Source organism: Phoca vitulina, unplaced genomic scaffold, assembly GCF_004348235.1.
Source record: "Phoca vitulina isolate PV1807 unplaced genomic scaffold, GSC_HSeal_1.0 scaffold2, whole genome shotgun sequence".
Taxonomy (NCBI): domain Eukaryota; kingdom Metazoa; phylum Chordata; class Mammalia; order Carnivora; family Phocidae; genus Phoca; species Phoca vitulina.
The window spans coordinates 100,758,234-100,786,171 of NW_022589705.1; the positions used below are offsets into that span (position 1 = coordinate 100,758,234).

The 27,938-nt window shown below is 60.7% G+C and overlaps 1 protein-coding gene across 1 annotated transcript; it reads right to left on the reverse strand.

Moving 5' to 3' along the window:
- Nucleotides 1–82: 82 nt before the first annotated feature.
- On the reverse strand, nt 83–20,879 carry SAMD11 (sterile alpha motif domain containing 11). Its single transcript, XM_032395868.1, is given in 15 exon segments — nt 83–209; nt 211–354; nt 469–579; nt 967–1,091; nt 1,317–1,831; nt 1,915–1,993; nt 2,226–2,341; nt 3,511–3,673; nt 5,567–5,701; nt 5,875–5,964; nt 9,229–9,353; nt 13,363–13,413; nt 14,812–14,993; nt 18,916–19,007; nt 20,158–20,879. Coding segments are annotated over 15 exon segments (2,547 nt in total). The 5' UTR covers nt 20,675–20,879; the 3' UTR covers nt 83–107.
- Between the last annotated feature and the right edge of the window lie 7,059 nt (nt 20,880–27,938).

Here is a 27,938-nt window from a genome sequence, read left to right on the forward strand (position 1 = left end):
GTGTTTTTGCATCCAAATCCAAAACGCAAGCAAGCTGTGGGGTGGGGTCTTTTGCATCAGCTGCTGGCACTGAAGGACTTAGGGTTCAGGGTGGCTCACCCACCAGTTCAGCACAGAGGCTGGGGGGGTTCTGCGGGGCCGGGGAGCAGAGCCACAGTTCCATTCTCTTGCTTGGGCGAGGCTCGGCCAGCAGGGGGGTGCCCCCCCCCCATAGGGGGAGGGGGCCATTGTTGGGGACAGGGGCTGCTCCCCAGAGGTGAGCTCCCGCTCTGGGGCCCGCAGCGTCGGTGCCTGCAGCGGCAGAGCCACAGGGAAGCTGGCCATGTAGAAGACTCGGCCTAGGCGCTTGGCCACCTGTGGAGAGACGGGCCTGGGTGGGGGGCTGCTGGCCTGCTGGCTTGCAGCCACAAAGAGCCTCAGTGCTGACCCACCATTGTCTGGAGACTCCTGCCCCCAGCTGGCACTCACCTGGGCCCGGATCTTGAGAGCAGGCCCTAGCTTCAGCCCCATGGTGGTCAGGAGGTGCTCCTCGGTCAGCAGGGGCAAGGTCTCCCCGTCGATCCCCTGTTCTCTGAATACCTGGGGGGGCGGGGGGGATGTCAGGGCCTGAGTGCTGGGACCAGTGCCTACCCCCCCTGCTGGATCCCTCCAGGCCACCAGGGCTAAGTGCCTGGGGTTGCCTCATGGCTTTCCAGAGAGAGCAGGGCCAAGAGAAGCTGTTGGTGTAGTTTGCTGGAAAAACTTGCAAATGAAAGGAAGATCTTTGTGTTGGGCATATGCCTATGTTGGAGGCAGAAGTGCTGACATGGCAAAGGGCCAGGGCGGGGGGGGGGGGGGGCATGCAACAGCATCCTTCCCCCTCCCCACACGCTGTTAGTGAGGAGGGGAGATTCGGGGTGGGAAGAGGCACTGGGGAATGAACTCAGAACCATCTCAGGAAGGTGTGTGACCACCCCGCCCCCTCACCGGTGCATATTCTCCACAGCCAGACAGGCCCCCCACAAAGCTGCAGACATCGTCCACTGTCCACTTGCTGAGGTCCTCAGGGGCTGTGGCCTCCTCCCCATCCATGAAGAGTCCCCCCATGGTGCCTGGGTTGGGGGGGTGGTATTACTAGGACTATGGCCAGCGCTTTCCTATTCTCCCACCCATGTCTATTGAACTTGCCCAAATTGTTCAGAGGAGATGGATTGATGACTAAAAGGGATTTTTTTTTTCTCCCCATGGACCCCCTCCCTAAGACCCAGGGTGGTGGTGGGGACTGGGTTTCCTTCCACCCCATGGAGGGCTCTAAAGCATGGAGGGGGGATGCCCACCTGTGTGGAAGTAGGGGCTGACGGCGTAGGGTAAGCCCAGGGGCAGTGGAGGGGGCAGCATGGACCCTGAGAGAAGCCCCTTCCCCTCAGGGCTGGCCCCTCCAGTTGGGGCTTGGCCCAGGTTGGGGCCCTGGCCCCCAGCAGCCACCATCTCAGGGTCCTCTCCTTCTGAATCCTTGGGGGGCTCATCCTCAGAGCCATCTTGTGCCCAGAGCCCAGCCCCCGTGGTCTCCTTGGACTCACTGGAGTGGGCTGAGGCAGGGCTGGGGCCCCCCTTCCGAAGGGCTCGGCGGACAGGCTCCCGGGGAGGGGTGGGTGGGCCGGGGCCTGGGGGTCCCTGGGGGGGTAGGGCCAGCAGCGGCGCGGAGCTGTGTCTCAGCACCAGCATGGCCCCGCGCCGCTGCAACTCTTCGGCGCCCTCGGACGGGCGCAGGGCAGCTTCAGGCGCCAGCAGCTGAGGCCGGTGCGCGCTCTCCAGCTCCTTCTGACGCAGCAGCTCTGCCGACATCTCCAGCCTGGACGGGGAAAAGCAGACGGTAGTGTGGGTCATGTAGCTCGGCAGTGCCACCTGCTCCTCACCGGTCGCCATCGCACTTACCGGGCCAGGTTCTGCTTTCGCAGGAGCTCCTGCTGCCGGGCCAGCATCTCCGCCTGGGCAGGGGGCAGGAACCCGTAACCTGGTGGGAAGGGGACAGACCACGAGGCCAGGTGGCCGAGTGGTCTAGGGCCACCCAAGCCCACCTGGTCTGTCCTTGGCTTCGACGGGGCGGGGATGGGTAGTCGGGCGCACTCGGGGACACGGGGTCTGTCACCGGCAAACCCAGATGCGCCCACACCAACGGCCTCGCGGCGTGCTCACTCACAGCCCCTTAGGACACAAAGAGCTCGCACACCCCGCCCACTCCTCACCTGGGGTCTGGCAAAGAGCCGAGGGCACCCCCAAAAAGGGGGGCCTGAGGTGAGGGCCCAGGGCGATGTGCGGGGCATTCTGGGGTGACAGCAAGGGGGGCGGCTGCGACAGCTCCCTGTGGAAGACAGGACCGTAAGCAGTCCGCGCCGCAGGCCCCGGCCTAGTCCCCGCGCGCCCCCTCCTTTCCCGTAACTACCCTGCGCCCGCGCCCCCTCCCCCTCCCCTCCGGCCGCCGCCTCTACTAATTGCCGGCCCCGCGGGCGGTCGATGCGGCTGCTCGCTACGACTCCGGGTCGTGCGCCGTCCCCGCCCCCGGCTGGCGGCGCCAATTAATCTCGGCGGCGGCGCGGAGGCGCTGACCCGGCGGGCGGCGGCGACTGCTGCGGTAATTACCGCGCGGGGCCCACCCGGCCCCCGCCTCCCCCTCTGCGGTGGACCCTGTGCGGCTGGGGGGTGGGGGGCGCAATTAGCTGCAATCCTGGAGGCGGGGGAGGCAGCTGCAAATAGCGCTCCGGGGAGGAGGGCGGGGGGCGCGGCGTTGTTGGGGGGGCGTACCCTGGCGCCCGGCAGGAGGCCGCGGAGAGCCGCCCAGCCCCTTACCGCCCGCCTAGCTCGCTCACCCCTTGGCCTCTGCAGGTGGACCGCGGGGGTGGGGGGGGGGTTAGGGTGGTGGTGGTGGTGGTGGTGGTGGTGGTGGTGGTGGTGGTGGTGGTGTGTGTGTGTGTGTGTGTTTTCCCTGCCCCAGCTCTCGGACTTCAGGGTTTCCAGACCTCGCGCTGCTCCCCTCTGCTGCCTTCTGGCCCCCTCCACACCCCCCTTTCCACGGACTCCCCCAATCTGCCTCCAGCCCCTCACCTACCTGTTGGGGGAGCAAAGCCCTCAGCTGTCTCTGGGGCACCTGGATTCAGCGAGTCCCACAGTCGCTCAACAGACACGGCAGTCACCCTTAACACCCTGCCCAGAGGGGTGGTCACCCCCACACATTCTACTCCAGGAGTGTTCTGGGCCTCTGACCAGCTCAGCGGGTGTCAGGACCTTTCTGCAGACCATGAACCTAGGGCCAGCACAATGCCTGGCACACTCTGTGCCGACAACGGCAGCGTGTGGCTGCGATGGGGGGAAGAGTGTGCACACTGAAGGCAGGTGACAAGGTAAGGAGATGCAGGCTGTGGACGTGACCTGCAGAAACCAGGTACTAGGTTTCTGATAGGCCCACCCCAGCTTTGTATCCAAGAAATGAGCAAAGAGAAGATGGGGGCCTCTCTGATGTGGGCACCCCAGTACCTCTCTGAGAAGGATGGGGTGCCAGCTGGCACGGTGCCCTCTCGGTGCTGAGCCAGGCCCTGCTTTCGACGCTGACCTGCCGTGGATGAGGGCAGGTGGACTTCGAGGCCACTGGGGCTCCTCACAGCTGCTGCCGCCACCTCCTGCCGGACCCTCAGGAGATCTGGGAGTTGGGGGGGGGGGTGATCAGTGGTGACCCAGAGGCCAGGCTACCCCAGGTCTCTCACTACCCCAACCCTGCTGAGTGAAGGACACTGGGCAAGGACACCAAGGAGATCAGAAGCCAATGAGAGCACATCCTTACAGTGACCTTGCTGGTTGGTCATGGGGACAGAAAGATGAACAGAAGGCCACAGGACAGGGGAGACTCAAATCATTACAGTGCAACTAGCTTTATATGGTGTTAGGAATGGGGGTTGGGAGGCACCCACCTGTATTGGGAGGGGGGCAGGTAAGCATTTGAAAGCGGTATGGGGATTTCAGTAACCCAAATGCAGTGGGGAGGGAGGGAAAGGCTCCGAAGGCAGGGGATTCTGTGGTGCGAATGTTGATATTGACAGGAGTTCAGAGGTTGTGGAGAGCAAGGCTGCAGACGGGGTTGTGCAAAGACCCAAGAGTGAGGGCGCAGGCCTGCTCCTGGAGGAGTGGGAATGGGTTTCCAACCCTGTACTGACAATGCCCAGGTGACCCCCTTCTAGGTAACACGCAGTGCACCCTCAAGGCGCCTAGCACTCTGCTCCCCATCGGAGTCCCCTCCGTCCTGCCCGCGGCCGGGCCTCCGGGTCCCCCCCTCCCCGCGCAGCCCCCCATTTGTGCAGGCTCCGCCGCCGCCGCCGCCTGTTTATAAATTAATTACCCGAAAAGCGGAGGTGGGTCCTGCCCGGGCCGGGTGCCAGCCCGCAGAGCCCAGCCGGCGCGGCCGCCTGCATCGATCCCAGCGGGGCCCCTCGCCCCCGCGCCCGCCCGGCGGCCTCGGTTATTTACAGTCGGCTCCGCGGCGGGGGCGGGGGCGCAGGGCCATGATTGACAGCCCGGCTCCCGGCGCTGCTCCCCGGTGGCCGGCGCCCCCTCCCCGGCGCAGGCCAGCGGAGCGGGCCCCAGGCGGGGCAGGGAAAGCAATTAAAAAGGAAGATTTTTAAATTATTAACATTTGGTGAATTATTCAGGCTCTCGGTGCCTGACTGCCCTGGGGGACAGTGCCTTGTGTAAGGAGAAGAAATCCTGCCCCCTTTGCCAGCACTCCTCACGCCTGAAAAGCCAAGCTAGAGGCAGCACCGTGGGCTGGGGTCTGCCAGGCTAGGGTGCAGCTGGTCAGGGTGCCAGACGGTGGTGGGTGGGTGAAGTGTGTCCATGAGAGGCAGGAAGGACAGATGGACAGAGCACAGGGTGGGGAGCTGGGTGGGGCAGGGACTGTGCCTCCAGCCGGGGCTTCTGAGCACCCCTTGAGGCAGGTCCTGGCGGCCACATCCTAACTGCTACCCATCCTCCCTTCTGGATGTCCTAGCCCGACCGCTCCCCTCTTGGCCCCTCCCACGTAGAGCTGACCCCAGGTGAGGTGTGGGGCACGCTCTCACACACCACCCTGATGGCAGCTTACAGACTACAGGCCGTACGGACCAGCGGACAATGAGAAGCTGCATGTACTGGAGAGGGCGGGTGGGCCTGGCTCAGTCCCCACCTTCCACTCTCACCAGGGCTCATCCCAGACTGTTTCCTCATCTGTGAAATGACAGTGCTTGCCTGTCACAAGTGAGGGGTGGCCCTGCTAGAGAGTCTGTGGGAGATGGTGGGGGTGGACTGTAGGGATATGCAGGTGGGGGGTCCCCCGGATCTACCCAAACAAGTGGATGCCTGGGCAGAGGGAGGAGGAGAGTCACCCCTCAGTGCCCCCCTACAAGGGCCTACAGATCTGCATCCAAACCCAGTCTTGGTGTCAGCAGCCAAAGATCCCAGAGCCTCTTTCCAGGGTGAGCAGAGGCCTCCAGGGACAGCAAGAGCCCAGCACACACGGGTAGACACTTGGTAAGGGATGGTGCCATAGGGTGGGGGCACATACCGTGGCTGGGGAGGCCCAGGTGGTAGAGACGCTGGGGGTCCTCAAAGGTGCTGGCCTCACTCAGGGCAGACACAAGCCGGCGGTAGTGATCCTCAGGGGCCATGCTGGGCCCTAGTTCTGGCAGCAACAGAGTCTCTGTGTTGGGGGGAGCATAAAGTGAGGGGATTCTCCTTCAGATGCTGCCACAGGAGAGGCAGGACCTCCCCTCCTAGAACCTGCTGCTGGGCTGATTCTGCCCTGCATGGGGTCTGAGTGATCCCCCTCCCTCCTTTGTGGCCTGTCCCTCCACCTCCAAGTTGAGCTCCCACCTTGGGGCGACTTGCTTCGTGCCTTTTTCTCCAATGGGCAGTCACTGCTGATGTGGGGGGAGCGGCCTAGCCTCTTGCCCAACAGGTCACCTGTTGGGGGAGGGTAAAGTGAGCCCCATCATGCATCTCCGGGCTTGGAGGGGATGGAGGCTGGGAGGGCCAGGGGCAGAGAGGGACCCAGCCCAGGCCTCCGTCCCAGCCAGCCCCAGCTCAGCCCAGAACCTAATCCATCATTGCTCGGGTGCCCTTGGGTCCTGGCCAAGTCAAAGCCTTTTCCAGTCCAGGGTCCCAGGCCTTCAGCCAGAGGACATCTTGCCAGGGTTTGGATAGGTCAAGGGACAGTTCTGATCCTGGACTTTGGGGTATGTGTGTATGTGATGGGAGATTTGTGGTAGCAGACTCAGGTGGCAACTCAGGACTCCACAGGCATCCTGCTGCCCCTATCCAGCCAGACTGGTCTCCTGTGAAATTAATGATCGGGCCCTCCAGATCATTCTGCTGAAGAGGAACTGAAGGCTTTGGTTTAGCCTGGAAGTCACCTTCCCTCCCAGGGGTGAGGACCCTAGCCTCTATCCACTCAGGGAAATCGCTAGGCAGCAGGCCCCCAAGGACACCTTGAAGCCCCCAAGGTCGGGCACACCTGCCACATCCACTCCTGGGGACCTCCACCTAGGCCACACTCCTCACTGCCCTTAGAAGGCCTGAGCCAGCACCCTGGCCTTGCCTGTCACACAACTGCCCACCTGCCCCCTGGGCTCTGAGCTCTTGAGGGCACCCCTGACAGTCTGGTCTGCTGTACACAGCCTGGCCATAGTAGTGTATGTGCGTATGGGGGGGGGGGACGGCCCCACCCCTCTCTGAAGACCTCTCTCAGGTCCTACAGCCAAAATATACTCCTCTGTCTCCCCAGATCCACCCCTCTCCATCCCAGCCCCTGATCCTTCCTTCCTGAGCTCAAGGCCTGGGATAGGGTGTCTGATGAACAGCTCAGCAGATGTCCTGTTCTCCCGGGCCCACCACAGTGCTGGCCTCCAGGCCAGAGCCCATGTTCTGGCCCCCTCTCCACCCTGAGGAGGCTGCCTGGGTGGGTGGGGTGAGGGCTACCCCCTCTGTGAACCAGGCCTGCCATGACACCTCAGCAAGGCAGGCTTCCCAGAAGCCTAATTCCCAGAGCCTAATTCCTTTCTCTTATTCCCTTAATCTGTCATTTTTATCAGGCCGGGGAAGTGCGGCAGCAGCTAGAGGCCGATCAATCTCCACTTTACAGCTGACAGAATGGTGCTAATAAGTTATTGATCTCAGCCACCTCGCTGCCACCTCGGCAGCCCAACCCTAGGCCTTGCCCCGAGGGGGACGAGGTCCTTACTGCTTGGCTGAAGGGTCCCTACCTCAGTGACCTGGCAGGACAGAGAGGGGCACAACCAGCATGAGGGCTCCTTGAGGAAGCCAAAGCTGGCTCCCAACAGCTTTGGGGCATCAGGGCCCAGCTGGTAGGAGAGCCATGACATCCAGCTGTGCCAGGCCTGGAGGCAGATTTGGGCTGGGTCCATACCTGCTGCCCATGCCCCATCCTGCACACACCCCTTTTAGGTTTAGCAAATAACCCAGCACTCTCACTTCCCTGAGTCCCATTCCCATTTTCCACAGTGGAAACTCCCCCTCCCCTTCCTGGGGGGGGGGGGGGGGGGGGGGGGGAGGTGCTTCTGGAGGTGGAAGGAGGACCCACAGTGAGACCCAGCCCACTGGCTGCAGTAAGGTCTTGCCATGGCGATCTGGGAGTTTGCTAGTCCCTGATAAGGGCCATGTTCACTCATAGACACATATACACAGTCCTAAGACACCAGCATGGACCCAGGTTGAGCCCCTCACAGTCCTCCACGGCCTTTCCTGTCCAGGATCCATTCCTGTGGGAATAGGACTGACATGTGGCTCCTGGGGAAGCAAGAGAAGGTGACGGCAGGCAAATGTCCCCACCCAAGGGCCGACAGGAGCAAGTGGAAGCCAATGGGGGACGACAGCCCCAAGGAGAGAGCAAACTCTCACAAAACCTGGACACAGTGCACACACGCGACCGTTCATGCAGAGTACCTGTGACCCCTGGCGTGCTTGCACGCCCGACCTGCACCTCAGCAAAAAGTGAGAGTGAGGCCACAGGTGTGTGGCATGGTGACACCCAGACGCAGAGTGTGAGCTGGGTGCCTGGGCCATGCCAAGGCCCCAAGCACGCAGCCCTAGCAGGGAGCAGGGCGCACATGCCTGCTTTCACACATGCACACCCGTGCCCGTGTACTGTGAGGTCTCCATGTGTGCGGGCAGCAGGGGGAGGGCCTGCTGGCTCAGAATATCTCAATCACCGTGGGGCTCCCGCGGCTCCGCCCGATCGATGGAGCAATTAGATTTTATCAGCTGCCTGCTCAGCAGCCTCCAACAAGGCTCCAGAAGCAGCCCCCTCACACCCACCCACAAAGGCCTTCCCAGGCACAGGCACGCCTGGGGGCACTAGTGGAGATGACCATCTCCTGGCCAGCTTTCCTGAGAGCTGTAGCCCCTGCTGGAAACCTCCCTGCCCTGGGTCCATTGGACTGCAAGGGACCCCTGCCAGGTCCTTTGACCTCTCCCCTTTCAGTCAGAGCTCAGCCATGCCCCATTCTCTGCAGCAAAGCCTCATGGCCAAGTCCCCTCCGGCCTGTTCCTCGGGGGGAGGGCCTGGGTCCCCCAGCTGCCCCCTCCTTCTGAGCTCCTGCTACCTCTAGGAGCTGTCCCTCTGAGATGACCTCAGGAGCTACTGGGCCAGCACTCTCCTGCCCCACCCCTGCAGAGGTCCGGGCTCCAGCCCCCCATCTCTTAGGCGATGGACCCCTTTCCTCCAGGGGCCTGTGCTCCATGGGGTTGGTGGGCACTCTCATGCATGCAGAACGTGTCCCTGCCCTCAAGTGAGCCATTCAGGATGTGCATTTCTGAGCCTGTGTGAGGCCTGCCCATCCCTGACTGTCCTCCCTGCTTCTGCTCCTATGGGAAGGGGGTGGCAGTGGCCTTGACCGCTCCAAGCCCAGCCAGAAGCAGCCATGGTGGAGCCGGTGGAGCCGCTGCCTCTGCCTCCCGTCTCCCTGGCTGGCCGGGATTAACACAATTACCATCACACGGAGCCCCGGGGGACAGCCAGCCTTGCCACCTCCCGCCTCCGCTGGCCTCCCTGGCTGCCAGCCAAGGCTGCTGGAGGTGGCGGCATGCAGAGCTGCTGAGCAGAGACGCCGGCGGGGGGGGGGGGGGGGGGGGGGTGGTGGCAGGGCAGGCTGTCCTCAGGCTGAGCTGCAGTGGCCCTGGCAGCCGTGTTCTCTCCCCCCAGCTCCTCACCTGAGGCTCCCAGGCCTATCTCCACACCACCTCTCTGGAATTCACAGCGGCTCTGATGCTCGGGCATAACGAGGTGGCGGCTTCGGTGGACACTGGATATGAGGGTGGGCAGGTCGCTGTCCTGGCTGCAGCAAGCAAGACAATGAAGGTGAGACCCCCAAAGGCTGTGTGCCCGATTAAGCTCGAGTGTGGGCATGTGTAGTGCCAGAGGGCAAGTGTGCCATGCCTCCTGCCCCCCTCTGTGTGGTCTGTGACAGCACCATACGCAGGCATCCCCATAGCAGGGCCCAAGGGAAACATCTGGTGGGTGTGACCTCTCTAGGTCTCACCCAGGACCACTAGGACCTGCCAGGCTTCTGCCTGGCATGGGGCTTTACACTCAGGCCCCACCGCAGCTCCCAGGGAGGGTGTGTGCAGGGCACGGGAACCCAGCTCAGTCTTGCCATGCTCTCCCCATAGTGACCAGAGCAATCGCCTGACAAGGGGGTGTCTGCTCATGAGGAACAGTGACCAGAGAGGACTCACACTGTTGCACATGCATCTAGCGCTTACTCCTGTGTTAGCTGCTTCATTAAGAAAGTCGCATGCACTCTTTCAGCTAAAGCTTGCAACCACCCACAGACGCTCAATTTCTTCAAATAAGGAAACCAAGGTTCAGACCGAAGTCCTGCAGCCAATGAGATGTGTGCGCACACAGGGACGCATGTACGCTCTCACAAGGACTGGCAAGAGCATGCACCTACACACGCACACAGACACGCAGACACACAACATGAATGGGGAGTCTGGTCCCCCCGGTGTGCTCATGACACTCTGCTCTCCCCAAGGCCCCCAGCTAAGAACCTCAGCCGCCAGGCATGTGTGGGCCTGGAATAAACATGTCTTTAACTCTTTTGTTCCCTCAGTTCTCTTTCTGCTAACGCAGCTCAACCCTACACCAGAGTCCCAGAGAAAGGGTGGAGTGAGAAAATGTCAGTGTGGCTGTGTGTGAACGGCCCCCCATCTGCTCCTGGTGTTCTTAGCATAGAGGAGAGTCACCTGCCACCTTACAGATGCCGCCTGGAGCAGCAGGAAGTCAAGACAGAAGAGAGGAGGAGCAGGGGGGCCCTGGGCACCCCACCCCCCCCCAGTGCCCTTGCTCCCTGGCCCACCTGGAATAGAGCAGCCTCCCAGCTGGGCCGCTGCAAGGGGGCCTCCACGGAGTGACCTGGGAACCGACCCTGAACCTCATTAAATAGCCCCCAGCCCCCCTGGCCTGGGCGGCTGGAGCAGGCTAATCCGGGCTGGCCCCTAAGCAGATCAGTTTCAGCCCCAAAGACTCCAGGGCTGGGCTCTAGAGCCTTCTGGGAGACCCAGATGCGGGTTCTCTCCCCACCCCCACCCCCTCTCCCAGGAGGAGAGAAGGTGCCCCCCCATGCAAAGAGGAGGGGAGGTGGGGTGGGAGTAAGTACTTTATGGGATTAATTGGCAGCAATTCTCATCCCTCTATCATCCTCATCAATGCGAGGGTGTTGAGGAGAGAAGTGCTGTCCTCAGCACTAGGGAGGGGGTGGGGGGGCTGGCTAGAGGCTGCCTCCAAGTTCTCCCCTGAGGGGTCCAATTCTGGTGTCCCCAGGACTCCTACAGGAAGTGGATCACCCCGGAGACTGAGTAGGTGAGGAAAGGCCTCATCAGTTTGTTCCCCATGAACCCTTAGACCAGCGCCCACACAGGGACCGGGGACTCTACCCCCCAGCTCACCACCACTGCCATGGCCATCAGCTCTTTCACTCAGCGGTCAGTCATTCAGGCACTCAGGTGGTGCTGGGAAACCATGGAGGTGAGGCCCGGTGGGAATCAGGACACCACCGCCCACCACAGCCTTGCTCTGCTCTCTGCCTTGGAGGTTCACCCCACAGGCCCCAAGACAGCCTGGCCTGGCTCTGGAAAACATGTTCTGGTCACTCACTGAACAAATTATGCCAGGTTTTACGTAAAGAACTACAAAGAAACACCAGGCTGAAAACACATGAACTCTGCATTTGGCATCGCAAGTATGAGGTTCCCACAGCCCTGAACACAGTGTCTGCACCGTGTTGTGCATGAGGGACCAAGCCCACGAGGGTTCCTGGGAGGCTCTCTGTGGCACCATGGGGTGGGGCTGTGTATCAGGAGGTGAGGGGGAGAGCTTGAGTGACAGAAGGGGCTGCAGGGAGGAGGGTGTGTGCTAGGAGGTTGAGGGAGAGGGGTCTGGCCCCTCCGACCCCAACTCTCCCCGAGGGGCACCCTGGGCTCCTCCAGGCTCCCTCAGCCGACTGTCATACTGTCCAGTGTTTGCCCATATCCTGGCCAGCTCAGGGGCCCCAGGAGGGCAGGGACCACATCTCCGGCCAGCTGCCTGGGGTGCATGGGTGCTGAAGCAGGAGCTCCAAGCAGGCAAGTGGGCCAATGGATGGAACTCATGGACAGATGGATGGACAGACAGGTGAAGGCCAATGGATGGAGGGAGAGGGACAAACAAAGTGAGAGATGATGACAGATGAACAGACAGGCACTACTGAATGGATGGACGCAGAGACAGAAAGGATGGGAAGAGCAGAGATGAATGGACAGAGGCTAAAGAACAGACAGGAGACCAGAGATGAAGGACAGAGGGACAGGGCCAAAAGGAGCCAGGAAGAGACAAGCCGGGCTGTCTGCCTGCTGCAGCCCTCCTTGGCCCGATGCTGAAGTGCCGCATCAGCAGGTGGGGGGCAGATAGCCTGTAAGTCCTCTTGGCCACGCTACGCCCCTGCCCCCAAACTGCAGTGTCCTCTCTGGGAAAATCCAGAAAATCATCCCAGACACCCCTAGTGCCTGCGCAGGACTGAAGGAGCCCACATGCACTTGGACTTGGCCCCTTACCAGGGGCAGCCTCTGTCTGGACACCTGGGACCTTCTCTCACTTTACAAGGCCAGGGGTGGGTGAGGAAAGGGCTACCGGAGGCAGGAGGAGTCATTCCAGGAGTGGAGGAACCTCCCTTGGGTTCGCTATAAGCTTCACTGACAAATTCATCCTGTAGCTTCCCAAGCAAAAGGCTCATAAAATGTCATCAATGTTCATAACGGTTCATAAAAATGATCAGTTGAGCAGGCAACTTCAAAATGAGGTAGAAATAAGTTTAAAGATGTTTTCACTGTAATTCGGCTCTAGGACCCAGATATTTTCAAAGACGTAAATAATAATACATATGGCACAGAACCAGGCTGGGAGTGGGGAGGACAAGCTCCCACCTTGGGGGCTGGCCCCTCAGCTTTGGCTGAGGAAGCTGGGCCTGTGCTGGGTGCCCACTGTCTCCTAGGCTGGGCCCTTCCTGTACCCTCCCTGGAAGCCCTGTGGTAAGACTTGACCCCACTGACCAGAAGCCACAGCCTGGGCTCCATCCACAGACTGACCATCCTTTGCTCATCTGGAATCTAGAACTTGGGTCTCCCCAGTGCCCTCCCAACTTCCTCATCAGGTCCCCTCATTTTTATCTCCTTGCTATGTCTTGGGTTCGCTGCCCCCCTGCCTTCCATCATGCTTCCACAGCCTGAACCACTGCAGACTGGAGCAAACCTCCAACCTCCTGGGCAGGGCCTCCAGAAGGACCCCATCAAAACACACACTCTATCACCCCTCTGCTCAAGAACTTCGGGTGGCTCCTCACTGCCTGGAGCACCGTGTCCTACAGGCTCAGCATCCAAAGTCTTTAGCATTCAGTTGGACCAGACCTGCCAGCCCCCCACAGAGCCACATCCCCTCCCCTTGTTCTTCTACATCTTTGCAGACATCCTCTTTCCCTAGTGAACGCCTCTGCATCCTATGAGACCCCATGCACACATCACCATTCTCATCTCCGGGTGGGTCTTTGGCAGGGTGGGAGGGAGAGGTCGTGGCCTCATCTTTGGGCAGATTGACTCAAACGGTCAGTCCCATGTGGGAGGGTGAGGCTGCCCAGAACCCACACCTGTGCTGTTGTCAGGGCCTGGGCACAAACTGACCGACAGACCACAGACTAGGGAGGGGAGGAAGGGAGGGAGGCTGGAAAGATTTAGAAGCAGACCCACAGGAAATGGAGCAACAAGTCTCCATCCTGCCCACGCACGGTGTGTGGGGATAAGCCCGGACCCTACCTGCAGGACGTCTCTCGGAAGGAGATGTTCACGTCCCAGTGGGTGTGGACTCTGCAAGGAAAGAAGCGGAGGGTCAAAGTGGCCTCCAGGATCTGGTACCTGAACAGCAGGGTGTGTGTATGGCATAGCCCTCATCTGCCCCAGAGCGCTGGCCCCAAGGGAACTGGGTTGGCTCGGATTTGTGTCCAGTGCTATCTGGTACCAGCTCAACCAGCCAGTGGCTGCCACCAGGATAGAACCGTGGGGCAGGAGCCGACTCCTGGTCTCACCAGACAAAGGAATTGGGAAGGACAGAATTGAGGCTGCCACACCTGTCCTTCTTGTTGCAGTGAACCCAGAAGAGCTGCCACATTGTGCTGGGGGCGGGGTGGGGGGAGGGGAGCTGCAGCCTCTTCTGCCCATCAGCCATGCAGCTGAACCAAATTCCTAGTTGCTAGAGCTGCTCCAGCCAGGCTGGAACAGGTCAGGGAGCAAGCCCCATGGCTGCTACTGGCACCAATGGTCCAGTGTCAGCCCAGGTGGGTGCAGCTTCCTGGGTCCCAGCTGCTACCAGTCTGCCTCCTGAAAGCGACCACCACACATTGTAGGTAGGAGGGATGCCAAAACGAGAGGTCAAGTAAGGAAACAGCTCTGCCCTGTGCCTGTCCCCTCACTCATAGCAGTGTTCCCAGGAAGACCCTCAGGCTGAGGGATGGTGGTTGGAAGCCTGTGTGGGTGTGTCACCTTAGCAAGCGTGGGTATGAGGGCTGGGAAGTGGGGGTGTTGGGGGTTTGGGAGGGTTATTTTAGGGTAGGAGATATTGGAACACGTTGAAAGACTAGGTGGGAAGAGAAAAGGCCTAGAAACTCTGGGGGTGAGTAATATGTGCTGGATGGACAGACAAATGAATGGACAGACGACAGATAGATGGAGGCATGAAGAGGTGAGTGGACAGTGGGAGGTGTCTCTGCCAGGAGAGGAGATGGTGGGAAGTCAGGAAGAGTGGCCCCAAGCCTGGAAGGGACAGTGGGTAGCCAGGAAAGCTGCCGCCTGCCAAGGAGAATGAGCATGAGAGTTTCAGGGACTGCTCCGGGAAGGGGGCTGCTCAGCTCCTTTCTCTCTGCCTGGCTGTGGTGGTATCAGGCCCTCCCTTCCTGGGTCTCCCTGACTGCCCTCCTCCGAGAGCCCCTGGCCGTTCCTAGAGCCTCCTTCCTTCCCCACATGGAACCTCATCGACCCCCTCCCTCCAAGTGGGGGCAGGGTAGGTTCTCACTATGGTCTTGTGGCATCAGGGGTTCAGGCTGTTTCAGCTTCGGCAGATACCAAGACATGACAAGCTAAACCTGGGCCCTGTCCCCAGGGCAAAGGGTCCTCACCCTGGCCTGGCCTTCAGCTACCTGGAGACACCAGTCTTGATGTCCTGACCAGAGCCCGTGTGCCTCCCCCGACCCTGGTCCCCAGTAAAAGTACCTTCTCTTCATGATACGGACACGTGGGGTGTCCTCCTGTTTCAAGCCTGGTTGCCGCCCACAGGCTGGGCCACTGCCATCGCTGTCACCATCACTGGATGAGAAGCTGGGAGTCAGCTCCTTCTTTAGGACCCGTGCAGTGGGGAGGGCAACTGTCCTCTTGTCCGCCAGCCGCCCCCGGTTCTGGACAGGGAGGGAAGAGAGGAAGGTTAGGCTGAGCCAGGACCCTCAGGGTCCTGGGAGGGGTGCACTCCAGGCTCAAGCCTCAGGCAGGGTGCAGGTGACGGAAGCCCTCAGAGCAGCTGCTAAGATCAAATAGGCACCATCACTGGCCCCGCTACGGGGCTTCTAGCCCACAGGACAGGCCCGAGGGTCCACATGGGTCCCAGTGGCTGGAGCTGAAGACAAGAGCAGAAAGATGAGGCCTGGGTCTGCCACCAGGGAGGGGGGTGGAGTGAAGGGCTGTAGGCCCTGGCCAGGCTCCTCGTGACACTGCCTTGTCCAGACTCCGCACTCTAGCCTGAGTGTGGGGATGCCCACCTGGAGGCAGACCCCAGCTTTCTCGGCCCCAGGGAGCCGCAAGGGACCATGTGTGCACAACACAGCATGTCTGCATTCTGCCACATGTTCAACGTGCAGTTACCTCTGTGTGCTTGTGTCTGCTGGACAATCCCACACAGCTCCTGCATGAACCCCCAACCAATGCCAAGTCCTGTCTTCTATTCTGCTAGTGCCATGCAGGGTCCAGTTCAGGGTTATTTGGAGCCTGAGTCTGGGGCCTGATCCTGCTGACCCCTTGCGAACTGCAGGCCTGGGGTTCACAGGTCACTTGATGGGGAGCCCTTACCAACCTAGACCCTTTGTCCCATGGGCCCCTAGTGAGCCTACCCTCTGGGTCAGAAACAGAGATTCCATTTCTTCCACAACACCTCCTTCTCCCCTCCCTACACCCATGTTGTGAGTATGTGGAGCTCATATGTGTGCTGTGTGCTGGGAGATCAGAGCAGGAAGGCATGTCCTGTGCACAGACATGGAGGGTACTCCACACCGAGCTTGTCCGTGCTCAGAGCACATGCACACACCACACAAGGTCACTATACACCAAGGCTCCCTACAGTGTCCTTAGGTCCTGCTGCCCCAGTGGAAGAAGAAAAGTTACTGATTATTTTCGGGTGGGCAGGAAACTTTTTCTTATTTAATAAGGGGTTGCTGTCTCAGGGGGGTGGCAGGGACCTTGGGATTATCTAATTCTCTCTCATCTCTTCAGTCACCTGGGGACTCTCGGACACCCTCTTTCCTGTTGCAAGGACAATGCCATCATACCCACGAGCTTGAGGAGGAAAGTGTGGAGGAGGGTCTCGCCTCACCCTGGACCCGTGTCATCCTGGACCTGAAGGACTGCTAAGCAGCCACCATCGTCCTGCCCTCCCGAATAAGGGACCTTCCCTTCAGACCCAGCCCACCCCAGCTCCAGATTTGGGCAGTGGCCTCAACAGGGTCAGGGAGCCCTAGTCTTCTCCCCTCGCTGGGTCTGGGGACCACAATTACCCCCCTCTCCAGGCCCCCCCCTGCGAGCCACAGTCTCCCCCATACCTGCCCTTATGAATCCACTTGGGACACCCTCCGTATTCCTCTCTGCAACATACTCAGTGAGAGACACTGGACCGCACTGGGGCCGGGTGGGGTGGGGTGGGGCCGTGGAGTCTGAGGGTAGGCCTGAGAGATGAAATGGCCTGCTTTGTGGCCCCTTCTGGGACCCTGGCCTTGGCCGTGTGCTCTACCAGCAATAGCAGAGAGTGGTTGAGGCTGCAGGTGTGATGGCCTGTCTGGTCCCGTGCCTCTCTGTGCCAGCTATCGGGCTCCAAGGGCAGTGTTTTCAACAACCCCTGGCCTGTCTGAAGTGTGCACTGCTGGGAAGTCCCACTCAGGTCTGCCCTTCTCTAGCCTGTGGCCCAAGCACCAGGACCTCCTCTCCTGTCGTTCTGCTTTAATTGAACTATTCTCTTAAGAAGAAAAGGAAATGCATTTCCCTCTGCTTCTCATCTGTAGGACGAGGAGGAGAGGAAAATGAGGGCAGTAATACTGCCACTTGGGATGAGGCCAGACCAGCTATGCTGGCCTGCGGTGGCTCTTGGAGGTGCTCCTGTGGGAGGGGAGCTGAGGAAGAGGGACCAGGATGGGCAGCCCTGACCCCGACCAAGGACAGGGAGCATACTTTCCTCCTACGCACACCCAAGACCTCAACCACTCACCCCTGCTCAGCAGCACACAGATTTGAGAACTCTGTGACAAACCTCTGTTGCTAGTCAACCATTGGCTCCTCAGAACACAAGGATGGGTACAGGAAAGCCATCTTGCATGTCTGCATGATCCCTGCACCAAATATGCGTACCCACATTGTGCCCCTGGGGTATCTGTGACTGTGAGGTGTGTATGTACCTTCGGGCCTGGCTGTGGGGGATGGAGGAAGACAACCTCTATGTGGCAAAAGTGGGGGCTGGAAAGACAAGGGGGTCTGTGTAGCTCCTTCCCAAGGGAAGGGTACAGGGATGGGCCTGGGAGGGACCAGGTTCAGGAGAGGCAGGCCCAGGTCTGAGGCATCCCTCATGCAGGACAGGGACCAGGGAGCCCCAGACAGGTAGGCAGTTCAAGGTCGTGGCCTCATCCCTGCCAGGCCTCCCCACCCCTCCCCAACCCAAGCAATGTCCTGGGGAAACTGGTACTGGGCTCAGTTCACCTGTACCCCACAGTCCTGTGAGAGACCTCCGGAAGGGAGCGCTAAGACAGGCTGGGGCCCTCCAACCCGAACAGAAACCCCAGGCTAGCCTTGAGGGTGCCCCGAAGACTCTTCTCCAGTACTAGCCGCTTGAAACGGCGTTAAGTGGAGCGGGAGCTCAGCTTCTAGCCCCAGGCAGGTACCGCAGTAGCAGGTAAGAGGCGGGCTGCCTGTGCACACGTACTCTGACGACGAGCTCATGGCAGACAGGTGTGTGGGGTAGGCACACAGGAGAGGCATGGCTGTATCCCTGTTCCCCTGTCCAACCTGTGTGTCTGATCTGGTGTCTGTATTCACAGGTGTGTCTGTGGCTTCCCCGCCTGCTCAGGTTACCCGCCGCCAGGGTCCATGAGGAAACCAAAACATCCCTTCCTCCTTCCTACTTCCAGTCCAAAGTAAAGAAGCTGAAGGTGGAGTCTTGGGTCCTCTCTCACCCCTTCCTGTGTGAGGGTGCTGCTGCTCATGCCAACAATCCCAACCACCACCAGGAGCCAGGGCCCTAACTGGCTCTCCCCGAGCAGCTCAAAATTGGTTCCTCTCAAGATGCAATTTCTTCTTCAGATCAGTCCTCCAACTATTGCTGCCTGGAGGACATATGATGTGGAAGACAGTGCTTCAGGGGCAGGCCCAGCACCCCAATCTCTGCTGCTCCCCTAGGCCAAAGAGGGCGTCAATATACGTCTACACTGGGTTGGGGGTCCCACATCAGCCTCCAACTCCAGATCTTGACACCAAAGGCCCACACTGCTCAGATTCTGCCCCCAACAGGGTTGTATCCTGAGACTCTCCTGGACATCCAGGGCCTTGCCCAGCAGGGTTCTAGCTTTTGGCATACCAGAGACACATGTTACTCACCTCCAAGCTGTGACCACCCCAGAATGTACATCCAGGCCAGCCAACAGTGTCACATGCCAGAACAAGTGTTACCTTAGGACCAGCCCCTCTCCCAAGCCAGGCCAGCTGACACAGTGACACCCCCACCCCCACCCCAGACCTGTGACAGGGCAGGGTCCCCGGGCCCCAGGTGGATGGCACTGTCCAGGGAGGAGACCTTTACAGCCTAGGCTGTCCCCAAGACCTGAGAAGCAGCAGCTCCAAGGCTCCCAAGGAGAGGCTCCAAGATAGGGAATGGTCAGGTCCTGCATCCAAAGAGGGGAGGGCTGCCCCAGGATTCCCACCCAAAGCAAAGTCTCCCCTATTTGCCCCTGGGGGGGCTCACTCCTGCACACCGGCAGGGTTGAGGTTAGGACTCTGGATCCTAGAAAACAGGCACAAGCTCCACAGGGGAGAAGGAAGACCCAAAACCCCAACTTTTCTCCCACATCTCACCACCGGGGAGGATATCCGACAGCCCGGACAGTCGCAGATCGGAGGGTGCACCTGCAGAATCCCCTTGGACATAAGCGTCTTCAGACTTTTTCCTGTGAGGAGAGCCGAGGCAGGACCGGTGAGAGAGCAGGGCTGGGGCACAGGTAGAGCCGGCACACACGGGCGCGCTTTCGGGGCGTTGTAAGCGGCAAGGTCGGTTCCCCTTCCTAGCACGTGTGTGAACATCCGACTTCCGAACCCGCTACCTGGCCCTGCCGCCCACCACACCCTCGCGGACGCCGCGGGGATCTGCGGAGCTCAGAAACTCAAGATCCCGGCAAGCGCCCTCCCCTGACCAAGGGCGGCCTCCTCCCCGCCCCCTGCGTCCCTCCTCCCGCTCTCTACCCTCTCTCCAAGCCGGTCCGGGGGAACTGGGAACAGGGTTCGCGAAGGTCGAGCCTGCGCGCAGGTGAGCGGCGCCGCCGGGACCAGGGCTGTGCCTGAGCCCTCAGCGGGAAGAGGGCGGCCACAGCAGAGCCGCGAGCCTCAAAGCCCAGCGCGACTGGGTCCCTAACTTTCTAAGGATCCCCCACCCCCGCCCCTGTCGCTCACTGCGCTTCCCCCGCTTGCCTGTTCGGGCGCCCTCACAACGCGCCCTCGGAGCCAGACTCCTGAATGCTCCAAGCAGGCTGCTCCCAGCCCCGCCGCCGTTCCAGCTCCGCGCGCGCCCCCGCCCCGATGCGCGCCCCCGCGGCCCCCACCTGCCTACGACACCCCTACACCTTCCCTTTCCTTCCAGCAACTCGCACCCGCACCCCGGCCGCCCGTGTGCCCCTCTACTCCCGCTAGAACCTGGTGGCTCCCCGACCCGGGAGGGAAGTTGTGTCCCGCCCAGCCGGCCTCCCGCAGTCTCCCGAGTTCCCCTAAACTTCCCCTGGGCCACATAGCCCAGGAATCCCGCAAAGACCTTCCGAGTGGGAGGAGGGGCCAGCTCGTGTGCAGCCGGGAGCCCAGAGCACCGCGGCTCAAGCTGGGGTGACGGTGGAGGCCGAGGGCGCTCTGCTCGGGTCCACCAAGGCGACCGTGCTGGGGGCGGTGGGGGGGGGGGCGGGGAGTGTCCCTGCGGCAGCCCCAGAGTCGCAGCGCCCTCTCTGGGCGGAGATGGAGTCTCCCAGGTGGCAGAATGAGGGGGTCCGGACCCAGGGGTCCTCGGGGAGCAGAGGGGAGGGACCGTAGCGGCCTGCGCCCCCACCGCGGCCGCACCTTTGTGGCGGATGCTGCGCTTCCAGTCCTTGGCCGTCTCTCGGCCGCTGACGAACTGGAACTCGTTGGGTGTGAGCCACTCCCCGCGGTGGCGGATGGACGGACCCTTGCTGCCTTGGCAGAGTTTGCGCACGTAGAGCAGCGCGCGGTTGGCGCCGCACTCCACCTCGATGCACGGCTCGCCGTTGTCCAGCAGCGGCTGGAAATCCGGTGCTGCGGCCGCAGTGGCCGAGAAGCGCTCGAGGGCCAGAGGGTCCCGGGGCAGGTGGAGGTGCGGGGCGGCCTCGTGCAGGCTCAGGTAGGCGCGCGGGGAGCGGAGTGGTGGAGCCAACAGCGCCTCGTAGCCAGCGGTCGCGGCGGGTAGCGAGGCGGCCGGGGGCAGGGCGGCCGCAGCCGGCAGTGGTGTCAGGTAGCCTGGGAGCGGCGGCAGTGGTAGTGCGGCCAGGGTCGGATGGAAGGTGGCCAGAGCCAGGGCCAGGTCTTCGCGGCCTGGGAGCTCTTTCTTGACCGCTGGCATGACGGGCCGGTGGCCTTGTAGCCTGGCTCTCCGCCGCCGGCGCAACTTGTTCGGGCCTGGGCTGGAGTTGGCTCTCGAGGGCTGGGGGCCCAGGAGTCTCCCGGCCGCGCGCCCGCCCTACCCGCTACTGCGCCCCGGCACCTGCAGCCGCGCCGCCCGCCGGGCCACCACGGACCGCTTCTCGGCCGGCTGCCGGGGCCTCGGCTGCCCGAGACATGGTGCTGCGGGAGCTCCTATCGATCCCCTATCGACCTGCCGAGCGCCGCAGCCCCGGGGCCCCAGGGCTCCACAGGGCCCTGGGCCACCTGCGCCCGCGCCCCCTGGGGCGGCCCCGCTCGCTGGCCCGCCAGCAGGGCCCAGCCGGGCAGTGGAGTCCAGAAGTCTCCGGCCCTGCGCCCCGCCCCGCCCGGGGGTCCCAGGCCCCAGCCCCGCCTCGCCGCCCCGCCGCCCCGGCCGCGCACCCGCGTACACTGGCGCGCGCCCGCCCGGCAGGGACTTGGGAGACTCCCGCCGCCGCCGCCTCCGCCGCCGCCGCCGCCGCCGCCGCCACAACTTGGCCCATTTAAACGGCCCCGGCTCGGCGGGCGGGCGGGCGCGGGCTCCAGCAGGGGGTGCGTGACGGCCGACTGGGCTCACACGGCTGGCGGCGGGGGCGGTGGGACAGGGCTGCGCCCCTGCCCTATTTCCGAGCGCGCGAGGGTGTGGGAAGGAGCGTATGCTAGCGAGAAGCTGCGCGCACGGACCGCGCCATTGTTGAGGGAGTCATTGGGCGCAGCTGGGAGTCCCGGACTACACTTGGGGAGGGGGCGGGCCCAGGACCGAGAGTGGGCTCCTGGCGCAGGAGGGATCTGTGATTAGGAGGGGCCCGCTGGCCTGGCGGTTCTGGGTAGGAGTGTTTTCACAGCGGCGGTGGGTGGTGGGCATCAGTGTCGGGCGTGGGTGGTCTCCTCTGCATCTGCAGGGTGTGAGGCTGTGGGTTTGTGGTGTGTGGCCTCTGCAAATGTGTTGGGGAGGTTTCATGTTCTGTCAACAACAACGACAACGATGCTGTCAATTATTGCCGCCTTATTACTCTGCACTTTACATGCCTTAGTTCACTTGATCATCTCAATATGAGTTCTCCTCATTATTCTCATTTTATAGATGAGGAGGGTGAGACACAGAGAGGTCAAGTAACTCTCCTGATGTCATACAGCTGTTTTAAATCCAGGCTCTCTGACTCCAGGACAAACAATATCTGAGCCATGCTGTGGGGCAGGAAGGTGGGCTAGACGCAGTCTGGTTGAGGGATGGAGGTTGTGGGGAGGAAGAGGGGCCGATGAGTGCGAGATTGCACACTTGAGCACATTTCTGTTCCCTAGTATGAGCCAGTCTGGGGAAGAGGAACCCTCTACACTCATGTCCACTTTGGTGCCTTGAGGAAGCAGGTCAGCCTTGGCCCAGTCCTGGCATGAGGGTGGCTTGTCCCTTGGTGTTCAACCCCCATCTCCCTGCAGGCCAGCATGCCAGCCTTGCAGTAGAAGCATTAGGAAGAGAAACAGAAACCTACTAATAGCTGATGAGACAGGTTTGTCTTTCTCTGATGTGTTATTCTGAACAAGCTAGAAAGTAGCCTCAGATCCCATCCCAGCGCCTAGACCCCCACTGAGATGCATTTGGCACGGCATTCGTGTGGGCATCTCTCTGACCAGGCTCTGGGGGGTTGAGCTGGACCACAGGCGTGCTTGCATGAGCACCTTGTGCAAGGGAGTGATGGAAGTGAGGGAGCACACCACCCTCACCCACCTCCTCCCGGGCACCTGCACCAGCTGGGCATGAGCCTGACCATTGGCTACTGCTCTGCTCTCCCTTGCTGATGCACACTGCCAAGATCATCTGCAACTGAGGCACCAGCCAGCCCCAAGACTGACTTGGGGAGCAAGGTCTGGGCTGAGACCAGGAACGTGTCTGGGAACCTATGCACCCAAACCTCTGTATGCCCCTTCTGCTCTACTCTTTGTACGTCTGCCTGCTGGGATTTAAGGGGCCAGGTGTGAATGTGGGTGTGAAAGTGAGTGATCCTATATGGTGTGCCACCCTCAGCCCAGTTGCCCTCCGTGCAAACTGGACACCTGCACATGCCTGACCCTAGGTGCACACTCACCTTTTGTGGTCCGTGTCTTGCTCTCAGGTGTGCTGCCTCCATGTCTAATGGATGCAGGAGGCTGTTCCTGCCCAAGAGCCAAGGCCCACAGAGGAGCCATCATGCTAATCTGTGGTCATGGCACAGTGTGGAGAGGTTATCAGGGCTCAGCGTGAGGCCAACTGTCTGGCTACAGCCCTGACACTGCTTTCAAAAGATGGTCCCCTCCACTCAGTTCTTCTCATGTTTGCCTGCACCTATTCACTGACCCTTAGGCCTCCTAACCCCTGACCTTTAAACTGAGGTTTGGGGAGGGAAGGCTAGTGAAGTTTATCTCTAGATCTGAGAAAGTACCATGTAGCCTGTGGAGGGGGCCTCCCTTCCCTTCTGCAGGACCACCCCTGACTCACCCCTGACTTCTTTCATCCTGAACAGGCCCACAGTGGTGAAGGAGGGGCAAAGAAGGCCCCAACTCTGGCTTTCGGAAGTGGGACCCAGCTGGCAAGGTAAGGGGGCTAAACTAACCTAGCTCACCCAGCCTAACCTCCATGCTACTATCTGGTTCCACCTCTCTCTGGAGGATCAAGGGGGCTTCCTAAAATGACCATGACTGGGTTCAAAGCTCCCTGCAGGACCCCTTCTCCTCCAAGGGCCACTCCCTGACTTTCAGGAGACCACCTTCCAGGGCTTTGGCTGATCAGTTCACCCCTACCCCCACCCCTACCTGTTTCCCCCTCTTCATGGGAAATAGACCTCTCTGCCCACAGGATCAGAGCCACTTTCCCACAGGGATCAGGCATCTTTACTCCTGGGCATTATACCCCTGCCACAAGGATCTGCTCACTTTCTCCCTCCTGTCCACCTGTGTCCTGGTTTGGCACCTGCTCTGCGCTTCTGACTGGAGCCAGAGGTCAGAAGGACAGAATGTTGGCTCTAGAATCTCCCCCCGCCTGGAGTTCAGGCCTGGCGGCACCTTCCTTGGGAAACGTAGGTGGGAGCGGCTGCCAAAACCCCTCCTCCGGCCCTCAGAGGCCCCGCCCCTGCCTTCCTCACGGCCACGGCGGCGCCATCGCTGCTCGCGGTCCCCCCGCTGGGGGCCCTCTGCCGCTGGGCCGAGGCCGGAGCCCCCGCCGTGGCCGCCGCCGCCGCCGCCGCCGCCAGGGAGGGGGAGGGGGTCATAAATAACCCGCGGGGCGGCGCGGCCCGGGCGGTGCAGACGGTGACCCGAGCCGTCCCCGGGGAGCGCGGGGGCGGCCCGCAGACCCTGCTGCCCCCAACCCGGGCTCGGCCAGCCTTGACCGCCTCTCCTGGAGCTATCCGACCCAGTCCACGACTGGCGCTCCTGCCAGTAGCCTCCCTCCCATCCTGGAGTGCCTGCCTAACCCCATCTCCAGACTGTGCCCCTTAGAGCCCCTTTTCATCCATTCCTTCACCAATCAATCATTTATTGAGCACCAGATGTGGAACCCCAGGGAGAGGAATCCAGAGGTGAGGCTGGGAGATGCAGAGGAAAGCAGTATGTCTCTGAGATCTCAGGTGCATCCTTGGGCCTGCTCCCTCAGCCTTAGTCTTCCAGAGCTCATCCAGGGTGACTGTCAGGGTGGGAGAGCAGGCCCAGACATGCCAGGCTCGGGAAGGCATGCAGGGACAGACCACACAGGTGTGAGCACGGCTGACACATGTGTGAGGAAGTACATCCTAGTGGACACATCCACTCAGGCAGGTACCCAAAGCCAGCACCAGATACAGACAGCAGGGTACATTCTCAAAGGCGCACGCACAGGACGGGGGCGTGCACAGATGCTGACATCCTGACCACAAACGTGCACGGACAGTGTGTGTGTTCACTTACACCACAGCCAAGAGGAAAGACACAAGACCCGTGCACAAACATCCGTAGACACACAGGCCCGCACCACGAGCTCCAGATGGATGTAGCTGTCATATCTGAGACAGCGTGGCTGGGGCAAGCGTCTGGTTCAGGAAGGGTTAACCTGTGAGGTCAAAGGTCAGTGGTGAATCAGCTGGGGCTCCCTCAGACTCCCTGCAAGAGTGGCCAGAGCTTCCGGGAGGAATGTGTCTGTTTCCAGCTGCAGGTCAGACGCAGGAGGGGCTGCCCTGCTAGGACATGCCTTACCTTTGGCCAGCCAGGAGCTGGCGGCAGGCCATGCCGTCTCTGTCTCGGGAGGAGAGATGTTTCCAAGCCCAGTCTGTTCACTGACCTTAACATAGGCCATTTAAAGGAGAGAGAGATAGGACCTAGGGTCAACCTTACGTTCTCCCGTGGGTGTGCAGACTTGGGGCACCCACAGGGCACACGCTGCCAGAGCACTGGTTACATGATACCCACCTGCTGTGTTACACAGAAGTTGACACACACACACACTTTCTCAGACACAAATACAATGACACAAATGAGCTCAACACACAGGGTGCGCTGGGTACACTGATGTCGTACAGAGGAAGTTGCTGGTCTGGCAACATGGGCTGGAGTCTGGCTACCGCTGGTTCTGCTTGCTTGGCCCCTCTTGAGGAGGAACGAAGACACCCACTTGCTGGCATCACCGGGGACAGAGAGCAGCACCTGCCTCGGAGCAGCCCGCCGGGGGCTGTGGACCCTTTTTGGCCCGGGTTACGCTGAGGTGGGCTGACCCAGTGGTAAGGACGGCAGACTGTTCAGGGGCCTGAGATTTGGGTCCTCCTGGCTAGCCACCGAATGACCCAGTCTTCTCTGCCCTTCTTTGGACCTTAGTTTCTCCATCTGAAAAATGAGATAGGGGCTCAAAATCTGTGGGTTCCCTTTGGCCCAGAGGAGAGCAGTCAGGGCAAGATGTGGCTACATGTGTCCTGGTCAGCACGGTGAGGCAGGCCTAGCACAGCCTAGATGCTTTCTCCATAAATGGGCCCAGAGTGCAGGACCTGGGGGGTCCACTCCAAGGTAGGGCCAAGTAAAGGGCAGGAGTCTTCCAGGGCCCCTAGGGACAAAAGAATCTATCCCAGTGAATGGGCATGAGGGCTGGTGTCACCCCTTTCTCTCCCTGTGGACATTGCTGGCCTACTGCCTGGACATGGCTTGGGGTGGAAATGGGGTTGGGGGGACCCCTGGATGCAGCTGGTGCCCTGCTGGGCGGATGTGGGTGCCAAAGCCCCATGTGGTCCTCATCCCTCATGGCACAAGCCTCTGCAGCACCAGTCACCCCCTCTTTCAGATGTCAGGTCAGGGAGATGACCAGAGTGGAGTAGTAGAGCTGGGTGCAGCACGCAGACTCAGCTCCAGTCCCATTACACCCCTGTGTCCCAGGAATGTGCCAGCAGGGGCTGAGTGTGAGAGACGAGGAGACCCTTACCTGAGAGTGTAGGGTTTCCTATGTGCTCGTGTGTGTCCATACTGTGTACTTATACGTGAATGTGCTTCCCTCCTCCTGTGACCACAGTCTTGCTGTCCACATCAGCTCATAGTCAGCGTAGATCCCACATGAAGGCCTTAGGGACCCACGCTCCTCATTGTGGGGGTATAGGCCCTGGAGGGTCAATCCCAACTCGGCTGGTCACATGTTTACTCTTTGCATGGTCATCTGTCTTGGCCTGGGCAGACCTGTGACCACAGTCCTGATAGAGACATTAGGATGTGCTATCCTCAGAGTCATAGGGCAGCGGTCAGGCTCCCATGGGGGGGAGTGGGTGTTGGGGGAGGAGTGGGCTTGGATGTGGGAGGGGCCTTGGAGTTGAGCATGATGAGCATGATGGGGCAGAATGGGCTCAGGTGGGCTCTCTGCCAGGACTGCCAGGTGGAAGTTGAAGGAGAAGAGGGGACATTCAGGTGGGGACCCTCAGCACAGAAAGCCTGGAGGCAGAGGGAAACTGGAGGTGGGGGGTCAGTTGGTGGAGGGCTAGGAGGGTGGGTGGCTACAGCTGCTGTCTCCAGGCCCAGCTCTGAAAGACTCCCAGGCTGCAAGGGAGTCCAGACTGGCTCTGGGAGCAACTGTTAATATGTTGGACTTCCTGCAGAGTGTGAGCTCCCTATGACCAGGACTTTTGTTTTCTGACATACCCACGTGTCAGCATTTGAGGGCTGCATACAGGGGTCCATCCTGGTGTGGCCCACTCAGCCCAGCTTGGCCTCCCTGACCTGGGGCAGCCCCATCCCTGCTCACCTCTTCTCCCAGCACCTGTCCACTGGGCTTCTGCCCAGGCAGGACTCTGAATACCCTGCTGTCCCCAGAAGATTCTTAAGAGTTTGGCCACAGGCATCCTCTTCATCAGAGAGAGAGAGAGAAAGTTCTCAAGCCTCTTGGCAAGGCCTCATCCACTATGCTCCAGCAGGATTGCAGCTCTGCGCCTGCCTACGCTGGGAGGAGGGGTGGTCTGGGTGTACCTCACACACAGTCCCACCATCAGGGTCACCAGGAAGACCAACAGTCACTTTGACAGCATGGATTTGTCACATCAAGAAGTAGCAAGCCGAGGTGGTCAGTGAATTTCACGATTTCATGAGTCCAGCCCAGTCTGGCTTTTTGAGGTCATCGACTTAGCCTGACCCCATCCAAGGCCCAGTCCTCCTTGCCAGTGGGCCCATTCCTCCAACGGCTGGTTGAGTTGGTGATATCCCTGTGGGGTGCACTGAGTGCACTGACATCTTTGTGAGTGCCTGTCTGGGTGTGAAGTTTCCTTTATTTTTATTATTTTTAAAGATTTATTTATTTGGTGGGGGGAGGGGCAGACAGAGAGGGAGAGGGGAAGCAGACTCCATGCTGAGTGGGGAGCACGATGCGGGTGCCCAATCTCATGACCCTGAGATCCACCTGAGCTGAAACCAAGAGTCAGACACTCAACCAACTGAGCCACCCAGGCAGCCCTGGGTGTGAGGGTTCCTTTATTACTGCAACCGACTAAGTCCTCCATGGGGTCAACTCATCTTCTGCGCTCATGTCTGTGATTTCACAACGGAGTGGCCCTGCACACTGTGCCATGAGAACAGGAACTCTGTGATGTCCAACCGTTTGAAGTTATGCACGGTGCCCCAGGTGCAGTCTCAGAAGTGGGTAGGCTGAAGAGCACAGCCTGGTATGGGCTGAGACCCTGAGCAGAGCCCATCGGCAGAGGCCAGACCCACACTTACCTCCGGCAGGGGAGAGGCAGCAA